A 13262-nucleotide genomic window follows, 5' to 3' on the forward strand; every position below is an offset into this window, starting at 1 on the left:
TTGCTCTACAACTTTACCATTGACACTTTTAATCTAATTATGTGATTTGAGAAGTCGAATAATCAATTAAGACTAATTATGTAATTAGGCGTAATGCAAAATAATAATCTTAGTATCTTCAAACAACGGCAAACAGCATAACCTTGGTTTTGTCCAGCTACGTGGCATTTCCAGATTTTTTATGTGATAGTGCATGATAGCTGGGACAGCGACTGTCTCGAGCGTATATGCTTAATAAAAAAAACTCAGAGCGCTACAAACACAAAGGATGTAGAAAGAGAAACACACAGCGCGTGTGGTGTGTGTTTCTTTTTCTACGTCCTTCGTCTTTTTAGCGCTTCAAATTTTTCTTATTATGCGTTACCAACTAGCCCACCTATCCATCCTTTTGTACATATGCTTAGCGTTTGTCGGCTTGACTACAATTATCCCCGAGAACGGGGATACAGAAGAATGCATCAACCACACTCGCTAAACTTGCCGTCACATAGCCATGAATGCACGGCAAATACAGACACTTGCACCACTAGGACAATGAACCTAGCTCGGGTCACCTTCAACTGTCCGCGAACTTCTGCGCTGCTAAGCTGCGTGATGAGGCGTGCCAGGGGCCGCGTGAAACTGCACAAAGCTTGGCAGGCAGCAGAGAGGGCATTAAGCTGTCCGGTAAGACCCCCGGAATCTGCACGATCGCCCGTGATAATAAAGGTGGCTGCCTTTATAACGCATCAAGGATAGCATGGGTTAGATGTGAGGGTGGACTGTGTGCCGAGACACGGCAGCAGCGTCGGCAACGAAGCTGTGCGTGCTTCGGAGAGCGAGAGTTCCGACGACCGCTCCCTCTCGGCACCCCAGATCCTGCCTCCACTGGGCGACCCCGACTCCCAAGCAGGAATCACTAAGGCGGCGGTGCCGCGCTCTCAGTGCACCCTTTATTGAGCATCCACCGTACCACAGACACTGCCACACGAGTGGTGCTCTGTGTAGTTGGCACCCGTAATTGGTATAAGGAACAATAAGGTCCCAATTTGCCTGGTGGGATGGGACATACAGCAAACAAGTTAGGGCGTGCAGGCACGGACACAAGAGAAGTGGACAACGCGAACGCCGTGTCTTGTGTCCGTGTCTGCATGCCTTGCCTTTTTTTTTTTTGGAATATGAATCCTTACCAACTAGCTCAGCTTTCTGTCGTTCAAAGATGGGACATGATTTGTATGCGTATCACCGAAGGTATACCGCTCAAGAGTGCAGTGAACGCGGTATTTTGAGGGAGTTGCGTACGAAATAGTTCTCCACTTAACAATGTAGCGCTGTTCAATAAATTGGTTCAACGACCTGAGGCAAGAAGATGCCTCTGGGATCACTGAAGCGTTCCTGAGGCGGACTGTGGCGAAGAAAACGGCCAAGAAGGAAGGAGGGAACGCCGCGCGCTGTTACAGCTGCGGTGAGAGCGGCGGTTCGGGCGTCTTCCCTGAGGGGCTCAACTGCGACTACGATGAATCAGCAGTTATCAGAGATACCAGGGGTAGATACCCATTGATGTCAATGTCGACGCGTTCAAACGGTCAGCACCATGCCGGGGCACAGTATAAGCAGGGGCACCAGCGGGCATCGGCCGACTGGTGAGACGATGTCAGGTGTTGACAATCGAGTGAATAAGGTGGCGAACCCACGGAGGGGCATGCTACGCGAATATAGTATCAGTGTCAGGAATGTTAGTCATTTGCTTTGGAGCCTAAGGTGCACATAGGTGTACCATTAATATAAGCTGAAACGCGAAAAGGAAATGCCTGACCAGAACGCTTGTTACGTGCAATTATATACGAAAGTACGTAAGCGCTTCGTAGCCGATTCCTAGGAATGAAGTAGTCCCAAGTGTTCGTTTGCGTGTCGCTGCTACGAGTGCATCTGAAAGTGAAACAATGCGTTGGAGAATAGCTTTGTAAGCGTTGGCATTTGATTTTATTCTGATAGCCAACAGCTCAGCAACAGTGTCCTCCAGGCAGCGCTATGTGTATGAGCCGGTGCGAATCTGGATGTAATGAACGCATTGAAGGCAGTGAAAAGAACCGGTACAGAATCCAGCTGAGATGGCAACTGACTGTTTTGGCGGGTGTAAGCAGCCATTAACAGATCCCAAATGTAGAGTAACAACAACGCGTACGAGGGCCGCGTACCAATCAGTGTAAACCCGGCTTATCTCAAAAATGGTAGTCGTGTTTACTAGGAGATTCATAACACACTCGTACATTTGTGAGGATGAATCTATAGTTTATCAAGTTCGCGTGCGCGCACCATTCCGCGTCTTCGCTCTCGATGCGCGTCAGATGTAGGGCAACGTTATCTCTCGCACGGAGCCGATGAGCAAGATTGCGTCCGGGTTCCTGCCGACCACGCAGAACATGAAAGGGTGGTCGACAGCGAACTCCGTCAGCTGCTCGCTTCCTCCCTCTGACGTCATCAGCTTCTGTCCCTTCTCCTTGACGCACACCACGGCGCAGTGCATCGCCTGCAAAAATAGGTGGTTGTGTCCGAATTAATTGTTGCTGATATCTTTATTTTAGTGGTTTAGTACGTTGCATTATTCTGATTGTTTGGATTTGCCATCATATAACTGTCTCCTGACTGTATTCACTGTTCGCTGGCATAGGTTATGACCCTTAATTATAGAAATAATTCTTTATGTTGACGATGTTTAGAAGTAAGGAATTGATTCCGAATGTGTTGTTAGCCAACCTTAGAAACGCCTGACCATGTGCACTCGAAAAATCTGAAACGATTAAAGTTTTGATCATCTGATTAAATGATTTCATATGTTAATGGAGTTTGCATCACAAGGCTGGATAAGGGAGTCTTCGAAGTGAGGAGCTTCCAAATAAAATGGGCCATTTGGGATTCTTCGATATGCACCGGCGTCTCAATACGCAAGTGTTTTCGCATTCGGCCTCCGCTGAACTGCTGCTACCACGATTTTCTTAACGAATATTCCTAAGAATATGTTCGCAAGAACTTCATGTTACTCATCCTATACACGAAGAAAATGGTATGAACACATTGCAGTAAAATGAGCGACACACTGAACAGCGGTCTCATCTCAATGGTGTCTCATCATTTGAGGCGTAGTTGGTGTGAAAGCAAGTTTCAAGATAACACCTCGTGCCTGTTGGGTTTGGAGTATTATAACCTTGAACAAGGAGTCTGAGTTGTGCTAAACTCAAACGCTGTATATTGTCACGTCGTAGTGACGTTTAATAAAAGCGTAACAAAAGCTGTGAGTCACGAAACTAACTCTTTAATGGTCGAACCTGTGCACAGAAAAAGCAAGTGGCACTGAATGCACAACGATAGCGTCGAGTACAGTCGGCGATCGTCGAAATCTGATCTGCGGGTCAGACCAACACCTCCTAGCTAGACAGCCCAAAGCCTGTGTACTTCTATACGTGACGTCATGCTACCTTGCCCGGCTGCCATAGAATCTAATGGGTATGCTCCCGAGCAAGGCTTTGTGATTTCACCGCAAAGCGGTGACATCACCGCTTTCGTCACGCCCGGCCTGACTTGGCATTTCAGTCCAACTAGCATGATGGCATAAAGCAGGGCCGCTATTTTGTAGCGATGCCTTATGCCTGATTCTATGCTATTCTTATCATCCACCACACACGGCCGCCTGATCCCGTTGATAATCTGGGCAGACCGTCGCTCTGACCACTGGCCAAGCGCGAAAAGCCTGAAAAAGCATAGAATCGGAAAAGGCATCGCTACAAAATACCGGCCCAGAGTGCACAAGCTTGCTATCCAGGAGGCGTTGGTCAGACGCGTCGGCTACGTATGTCTCATCGAAGGTTCCATGCGTAATCGCTGGCGCTCACACGAGTTCTAGAATGTACACTATTCACGCTGCGCATGCAATCTGACTACAAAAGGTTCAGCGACAACACAGACAACAGATAGAATCAGCTACAGTAATCGAGAATGTTCTGATACATGCAGGTGCGTCTTGCGCTGATAAAGATAAACAAGTACACGTGCGCATATCATCACTTGCACAACAGCACACGCGAGTCAAGCGCTAACAATAGTTATTTGTTTTAGAAATTGCCCAAATGTAGCAGCGTACTTGTTCCCGAGAGAACGAAGCAAACAAATGAAATGGATTAGTGCAAGTTCACGTTAGGTTTACGAGTTAATCACAAGCTGAATGGTGAGTAGTGGTCTTGCCACACCAATCCCTTGTTCTCAAGAAGTATTCTACTTACTTCTTACACTGAACATAGTGATTGTTGCTGTTGCTTTTCAGTTTCTTGTGTCCTCAAAATGGCGTATTTAATTAGGCACTAAGGGAGTTTTTGGGCTGCCACATGGCATGCCTGTCTATTATTCTTGCGTGATATTCTAGTGACGGTCGAGGCCACATAATTCCATTGCGCACATGCTTTTGCTGGTTCGGCGCACCGTTTGCAGGCAGTTAAACGTACGTTTTAATCCATCCTATGGTATAATGCACGAATCGAAATGCTCTTGTAGTCGCCCGCTGCATTACCTAGAAATTTAAGAAAAATGCCAGCACATCGCAGCCATCACAAGAGGGTCGAATGTTTACAGCGGTTACTGTAAATAGCCTCGTTCATTTCTCAGGGTGCCTGTCACGAGTGTCACTATGCTTATCCTCGGGTGTCATTGACAGGCGCAGGTATCTGAGAACTGTATTTGTACCCACTGAGGGTTCGATTCCGAATCCGCTACATGTGAGCCGCCGTCCCACTATCATCATCGTCGTGGTCGTTTTTGTGGTCGTCCCGCTGTCACCGTATTGGCATCGTTGCCAAGATGTCATCTCCGGTGTACTATCCCAATCAGCGTCGTGGTGATGCTGTAATCAGCGTCGGGAAGTCGTCGGTGTTGCCGTGGCACTGCCGTCGTGCCTTCATCATCGTCGTCATCATGATGCTATCGATGTCGTCATCGGTGTCATGGCGCTTACGTCATTCCGGCGTCGCCGTGGCCGTACTTTCATTCTTGTCCTGCCAGTGGCTTCGTCATACGGTTTCTCGTCGTAATGCCATCTTGGTTGCGAATAAGCCAGCGATAGCCATTTCGAGGTCTCTTTGCGTGAAACGCTGCACTTTCCCTTACGTTTCCGTACCTGTGAAACGTGGTATCCCTTGGTGCCTACGATTCCTGAAAGGTCCGCGAATCCCGTGAAGACGTCTCTGATGCCCATCGATGAAAGGGCATCTTGCATGTCGATGACCTGCGTCATGGCAACAGACGAATGGTCTCTTTCGACTGAAATTCGGCTGAAATTACTACGTAAATTCGACTCTCGTCGGGAAGTGGTAAAATTTATCGGAGCCTGAATGGACACCGATATGCTTACTCACTGTGAAAGGAAGGAACACAGGGCAAGCTCACGTATAACTTTACGTTTGCAAAGTAAAACAACGCCAACGCAGCGTCTTTAGTGTGTGCTTTGTACGCTCACGCTATGTTCGCTACATTACGAAATATTACTTTATTCGTGTCATTTAATTACAAGCGATTGTGCTGTAAAAACAACTATTTCTTGCAGACATATTTATTTCGCTACAGTTTGGGTGTACATGAAGTTATCACAATTCTTTATTCTTTATTCAGTGAGTGCCCCGCTTTTGCCAGTAAGGCGTTACAGCAGGGGGGGGGGGTTACAGACTTGAATAGAACACTTCTTCATCTATACAGCACACTTGCGTCTCTTGCAGCCGGTTCCAATCTCTGATGGTCATCACAAAGAAGGAATTGTAATACATAGTTGTTCTTGCACGGTACTCTTTCACTTTGTGTCGGTGATCATTTCTACTGGATATGTAATTGGGTTGATACAAGTAGTTATTATAAGCAATTCCAGTGTTACCATGAAAAATACAAAAGAAAAACTTCAACCGCAGTTTTTTTCTGCGTAAAGAAAGCGATTCCCAACCCAATTCCGTTTTCATAGCGGTACAGCTATCTGTCCGCTTGTACCGCCCTAAAACAAACCGCGCAGCTCTATTCTGAATTTTTTCAAGTTTATCTATAGACCTGGCCTGCATCGGGTCCCATACAGGGCATGCGTACTCTAAAATCGGTCTAATACAGGTGAGGTAGGCTGTGTTCTTTAAATTCTGGGGTGCCCATCTTAGGTTCCGTTGGATAAAGTTAAGAGCCCTTGCTGCTTTACCAACAACATAATCAATATTAGCATTCCATGAGCAATCATGCGATAAAACAACACCAAGATATTTGCATGTCGGTTCAGTAGCAATGATATACATATTCAGGCTGTAAGATGTCTCAATTGGTTTCTTTTTTTTGGAAACACGCATGTGCACACACTTTTTCGGGTTCAACGACATTTGCCACTTCTGGCACCACCTTGTAATACGATCCAAATCCTCCTGCAAAGAAACGCCATCACTTGCGTCCCTAATCTGCCGATATAAAACACAATCGTCGGCAAATAAACGCATGCGCGATGAAATACCCACAGAAATATCATTAACAAAAATGAGGAATAAAAGCGGCCCAAGGACGGAGCCTTGTGGCACGCCTGACGTTACACCAACATAGGATGAACACCTCCCATTTAAAAGCACGCATTGACGCCTGTCGAACAAGTAATTGGTTATCCAAGTTAGTACATTCTGGTCAAAATTTAGAATCTGCAGTTTGACGAGGAGAAGGGAGTGCGACACGGTGTCGAAGGCCTTTCGAAAATCTAAAAAGACACAATCTGTTTGCCCACCCTCGTCAACGTTGGAAGCCAACTCATGAAAGAACTCTATAAGTTGCGTGGTACAAGAAAATCCTTTGCGAAAACCGTGCTGCTCATTTATCAGAACATTATTATCTGTAAGATGGGTCAATATGTGCTTAAATAGGATATGTTCAAAGAGTTTACATGATATCGATGTTAATGAAATGGGCCGGTAATTTGCTACATCCTTTTTTGAGCCACCCTTATGAACCGGAACAACATGGGAAATTTTCCAATCATCGGGTAAAGTGCCTGTTGAAAGGGATTTAGTGTAAATTATGTAAAGGTAAAGCGAAATGGGCGCAGCACATCGCTTCAGTACACGAGGAGAGATTCCATCAGGGCCAACTGCTTTGGATTCGTCTTGGCTTTCAAGAAGAGAGCGGATACCACGAACACTCAGTTCCACCGGCGGCATCAGTGGAAACGTGCTTGGGTGCCGTTGGGAAGGAGCGTCATGCTTAGGCAAAAACACGGATTGGAAATACGTATTTAAACATGTGGCTTTAGCTTCCTCATCGACTATAACCGTATCGTTAAAATTCAGTTCGCTGACTCCAACATTATCAGATCCGCACTCCTTGATATAATGCCAGAACGACTTGGGATTAGTTTTCATTTTATTATTGAGCCCTTCAAAATATCTCACAATATCTAACTACATGTTTAGGTCCGATTAGTGTGAACAGTTTCGCAATGATTTGGTAGAAAGTGCCAATTTTTACAAGAAAAAAAAAAGGATTGTCGTTGTCTTTGACATTCGTATATAGGGTGCACAAATAAAAGATATAGCGCATAAAGTCGTATAAAATGTATCGTTTTCTAGGTATATGGCATCGTAATGACAGCTACGGTATCTACGGTGTCGCTATAAGCATGGTCGAGACAACAGTAGCGAGGACAATATGGTGACAATGGTCATATATCACGCCGTTAAGTGAACCTGTCGACCAACGTCCTCGCTGTCTCGCTAGAGCATAGGCGAATGCCCTACGTTGCCATTCTGTTCCATACGCTGGATGATTGAGCTCAGGATAGCTTCTCTGGCACTTCAGCTACTTTTCGTGGCCGTTGGTTGGTAATGGAGTTTCTAGCCTAAACCAAGGTGATTGGTCGGAACAAGTGGGAAGGGTGAGAGGTTTGACGTGAGTAGGTGCGTTCCCCACCGAGTAGGTGACGGAACGGCTGTGATGCTGACGAATCAGCGTGTTTTACCGTCTGTACATGCACTGCAAGTATGTAACCGGGTAACATTATTAACCACGAAATTATGCAGCGAAATGATCAAGGTGTCTGAATATATTTATCAAAACAAATATTCGGCTTCATGCGCAGTTCACGCTTAGTAAAGTGCAACCTTCTTTGTCTTCTGCTCCTGTAGGTTGGGCGTGTCTAACCGGTCGGTTTCTCGCCGATCAAAGTGGGCCAATCCCAGAGGCTGCGTAAAAATAAACTAAACCAATCGTATAGACTGCGCTATAACTCTACTAAAGATGTTTGCTTCGGGAACAGTCAAAGAGCAAGGTTGGCCGCGATAAAAGTGTATGACCTAGATTGTGGGTCTGCACAATATGTCAATTCTACGGCCCGTAGACAGAATGAGGACGACTGATGGGAAAGGCTCACGAACGGGGCATAAGTGTAAGAAAAGGAGAATGACGAACTGTGCAGTTCTTGGTACTGGTTCATATTTAACAACAGCGCAAAAAACACGGGCACAGACAGACGCAAATAAAAACAACGGCAGCATCATGGCGCCTACTATCAACTGACGAATTTACTTGTGTCGCGGCCCCTTCTTATAACTGACATTCTGTTTCATGGCGCACGTTTGTTGTCAAACAATATGACAGTCAGCAAAGAATGGGGGTTATACGAAAGAACAGAAAGCAGCAGCAAGCCCACGCATACCTGCTTGGCGCAGAATCGCGGCAAGCTGACAGCCACTTCGCGCTCCTCCTTCAGCTCGTCCAGGTAGCGCAACAGCAGATCTCCGGTCAGCTTCTCCTCCAGCAGCGCCAGCCCGTCCAGTTTGTGGGGCAGGAAGATGATCATCGAATTGTTTCGGCGCCGGTACCTACAGTCGGGATAGGTAAGTGTTTAGCTCAAGCCTGCGCTGACACACCGTGGTGTGCTCAGTGACTATGACGTTCTGCTGCCAGCACGATGTCGATCGCATTTCGTTGAGGACGGAAGGCAAAAACGTTCGTGTGTTTAGGTGCACATTAAGTAACCCTGAGGTGGTCAAAATGATTCGGAGCTCCCCCATTACGGGCTTCGTTACCGTATCGCTCTGCAGTTACGGGCCGTTAGGCCCTACAATTAATGGGCTAGTATACTTAGGGTACCTCACGCACTATCTCTGTATGTTAGTATCCAGCCGTTTTCCCGCCTACCTGGGTCACTAGGTAGCCAGTGGTAGAATGGTTGGCGCATCGGCCTGTTTTGCTGAGGTAACAGGGTTTGAAAGCAACTATTGGTCTAACTTGGGTCACTGAGTATGTGGCATTGTGTACGTGTGAGTCGTTCTTCAACGAAACTCTTTTACGCCGACATGGGTCCCTGTAGACGCGGGACTGGGTAGGTGCCGCTGTTCGAAGACACTTTTTGATTAGGCTGACTTGGAGTACAGGTTATGGAGCACTCGTCTGTGCTAATCTCTAATGAACCTATTTGATGCCAACTCGGGCACGTGCATACGAGTACATTTGTGCCGCTCTTCAATGAACGTCTTCGACGCCAACTTGGCCAAATAGGTACGTGCCGCTGGGAATCTACCGCTCGGCAATGACAACACGCATATGGGGAAGACAGCTTTAGTTGTTGAGCGCATATTGAAAATGAGGAATGTATGTTGGCCAGTGCTCAATACTTGCCCACTTCGTAGGAATTGTAAAAATTACCACCGCTTTAGAGATATTCGGCACCTACGAACGGCGGCGAAATGCATTGGTGTACAACAGCTTTTTCATACAGTGCATATATGCAAGGCTTTCTGGGATAATGATGGGTAGAACGTCAGGGACGTCCGCTGTGAATTTGAGGACAATCATATCGAAATTGCCGTTATAGATTCATTATCTCTGTTTAGAAGGTATGCCTCAAAGACGAACAAGCTTCAAATGAACAATTGCAGCCGGCGCAGTAAGTTTACTAATTAAATATTAACTACTCAACATTAACTAAAGATTGTACTGGCGAATTTTGAACGTTTTCGGATGTCCACTGGTGATATTAATCTTGGATCAGCAAAAGAACCTTCTCAGATGCACACCAGTCATAGCAATTCACACATATCGAAGGCAGCGAGCCTCTGTGAGGGTGTTCTCGCATCCTACTGAAGTTCTAGGGATCTGTTATGCCAATACCGCCTCCCCTCCCTCCTTGTTATAGAAGAACGAAAAAGAAATCGCTTCATTATATTCAGTGCAAAATTCGCTGTACTCAAGCATATATGATTGCTTAGCTGTATCTGAGCTTAGTACTTCTATAAAAGGAAATAATGGCATACATTCGTGGATGGATGACAATTTACCTTTTATGAACCTTGCTGCACCTTTGTGGTCTTCCGCAAAACTGATTTGCCCTATTCTGTGTTCCTGTATATAGAGGTCGCACGTTGAATCCCGGCCGCGGCAGCCGCACTCCGATAAGATCAGAATGAAACAACGCTCGCGTACCGGGAATCGGGCGCATCTTCAGGAACCCAGGTGGTCAAAACTGATCCAGAGCTTCCCGCGACCACGTGCCTCATACTCGGAGCGTGGTTTTCGCGCGTAAAACACCAGTTTCTTTGTTTTTGTTTTGGGGTTAGAGTTTTCCATTCATTCGACCTTAGTCTGCGATCTGCTAGGCTCTTGGTCAGCGCGGATGGTATACAGCCACCGTCCCGGAAAGTTGTTGGTACCGGGTTCGATCGCCGAACCAAAAAATGGCTGTGGCTTAGCTAAGGTTAAGCCCAGGATGCGAAGCATACTAGCCTTTATTTTAGTTGTTGAGCCACTGTTTAGACTGGTGAACTGCTGTTGCTTGGCTATATTTGGTTCGGCTAGACGAAGAAACAACTCATGCGTTACTCTGCTGATTCCTTTATTTTCAAACCAATAAATACGCTCTACCGCTACCAATACCGCTATACCGCTGGTATAGCGGTATTGGTAACCTGGTATAGCGGGAGGAGCGGGAGTTAGGCCGCAGTACCACCTGTGCGACCGCAGACGAGCGCACGAGCTGAGACCCGGCTATGTAGCTACGTGGCCGCAAGCGAGCGCACGAGTTGAGCCTCCGCTTTTGCAGCTGTTATGACGTCATAGGGTAGCTACGCGGCCGCGCGCGGCGCAGCAAGGAAGAGCGTGGTTGTGCGGCTGGTATGCTTCGCATAAAAGCATTTTTTTTCTTGAACTGCGAAGTCTCCTTTCGGAAAAATTTGTATGAGCTTCCTTTGTGGCTTCGTGCTACCAACGGGTGGATGACAATTTTCTCTTTCACGAACCTGCCTCCCCCCTTGCAGGCTTCCGCAGAACTGATTTGTCATTGTACTTCTATACTGTCAGTTATATCCGACGCGTGCTTCTGCATGCTGGACCGGGTGTATCAATGCTGGCGTCTGACTGCGCATTCTTATAGATGCCTTGGACCATGGCTGGTTCGGAGAGTGCGCTCGCGCCAGACCACACGTACGCTTTCCGACGCGTCCAAGCTCGCGTCTACGCGCCTTGCGCCTGACCCGCCTCGCGAGGAGTGTCGGTTTGCATCTGCAAGAGACGCGTGCCAGAGCCCGCTCACACATGGGCGGTTTGGTAGACATCGCTTCGTACCGAGTTCTTGAGAGTGCTTCAATGTGATTAAATATTCATAAACATATTTCTTTCACTATTAGAGTTGTTAAATCAGCGAAAAAAGGTAAGAAAAAGGCCATTTCTCTCATGACATAAATCAGCCTTAGTGAGAACTCATTGTGCCTCGCCGCAGCTGCATAGCCAGGTGCGTTCAGCCCGAGCTTCGACATCTGTCTGGAACATAGAGTTTCATAGAACAGTCTATGGTCTGGAAGGTCTGGAACGACGCGCACCATCTGCCCCCCCCCCCCCTCCCCCACCCCACGCACACACACAGTCTACGCATGCGTAAGAGCGACGATGCGAGCTTGCGCGCGTCGGCAAGCCTACATGTGCTCTGGCCTTGTTACGCAGGCTGCGTTGTTGTCTGTTCCTTGATATATCGATACCGATCATGCCACGCTGTACGAGAACCATTGTGGAAATCCCCTTACCAATTTCGCCGTAAAGTATAACGACTTATCTCAGAATGTTTAATAAAAATCAGAGATATAGTCGTCGCTGAAACGCCCGGTAACGGCCGGGAAAAGCTTAGCGAATCGATTGAAGCACGTGGTGCGAATCTTACTTGAGCTCCAGCGCCGTGGCGTCGATCTCGGCGAGCTCGGCCATGGGAAACTGGCCCGTCTGATGCATCATCGCCACCGTGCGTGGGACGTGGGGCGAGGAATGGAAGATTCCCGGCGCGGTGTCCTGAAGGCGGAACTGCCACTTCCAGTCTCCGCGCAGGTACGTGAGGCTGGCCAGCACCATGGACGAGGTGTCGGTCACCGAGCGCTCGGGGAACACGACTCCGCACTCGAACGCCGACAGGTAGTGCAGCCACTCGTTGGTGCGGTTGCGCACGCCGGCGGCGTCCTCCACGAAGCTCACGTACCTGTGGCCGCGCAAGCTCTCTTTTAGAGACGCCACGGCGTTTTAAAGCGAAATCTTTGCTGGCCGCGAACTTGCGATTTCACCGTGGCGGTGCTCCGCGGAGGCACATGACGTCACAACGCGCGCCTCGCCGCGGATATTTCTCTCTCTCTCTCTCACTCCCTAGTCACTACTGCGCATGTGCCACTAGTAGAACCGAGCCACAGGTGTTCCGCCGCTGCGCAGCACCACGCCTTACGTCGCCGCCGTCTGGTATGACGTCACACCGCGCTCCTCGTCGTTGCGCTCACCTCCGCTCGCTCCGCCAGCTGCGTCGCATGCCTGATAACATGTCGGAGGATTGAAATGGAGAGCTCGCGTGCGCTGCAACCACAGTTGAGGCGACAGTATGGACGGCGACAATCCTGATAAGCAGGATGAGGCCTGTTATCGACATCGGAACGAGCTGAAGAGGAAACGAATCGCCCAGGAAACAGACGAACATCGCGCCGAATGACTGGCTAAACACCGCAACATAGCTAGGCAACCAGACTAACCTGGACTTGCAATCGAGATTAACCAAGGCTAACCATGCTATGCCTTAGCTTTCACTACGTATATCCTGGCACAGCCGAGCTAAGCCACTGCCATTTTTTTTCTTAATAACCTTTCCGATACAAGTTACATGGACAATAGAATTAAGGTTATAATATAACAATATTGCTCGTTTATTTCAGACGGAATGTTACGTTAAGGTCACAGCATTCAGCATTCTCAGTACAATATTACTGCCAGGG

At 47.8% G+C, this 13262-nt stretch overlaps 1 protein-coding gene across 1 annotated transcript in view; it reads right to left on the reverse strand.

The window, feature by feature from the left end:
- Positions 1 to 2250: 2250 nt before the first annotated feature.
- Positions 2251 to 13262, reverse strand: part of LOC135904417 (ipis-1-like) — a 16500-nt gene continuing 5488 nt past the window's right edge. Inside the window, exons 4-7 of the mRNA XM_065435213.1 lie at positions 12179 to 12487; positions 8684 to 8849; positions 5144 to 5251; positions 2251 to 2509 (exon numbers count right to left, since the gene is read on the reverse strand). Of these exons, the coding sequence (XP_065291285.1) occupies positions 2324 to 2509; positions 5144 to 5251; positions 8684 to 8849; positions 12179 to 12487 (769 nt within the window). The 3' untranslated portion in view covers positions 2251 to 2323. The remainder of the gene's footprint in view (positions 2510 to 5143; positions 5252 to 8683; positions 8850 to 12178; positions 12488 to 13262) is intronic.

This window comes from Dermacentor albipictus, chromosome 7, assembly GCF_038994185.2.
Source record: "Dermacentor albipictus isolate Rhodes 1998 colony chromosome 7, USDA_Dalb.pri_finalv2, whole genome shotgun sequence".
Taxonomy (NCBI): domain Eukaryota; kingdom Metazoa; phylum Arthropoda; class Arachnida; order Ixodida; family Ixodidae; genus Dermacentor; species Dermacentor albipictus.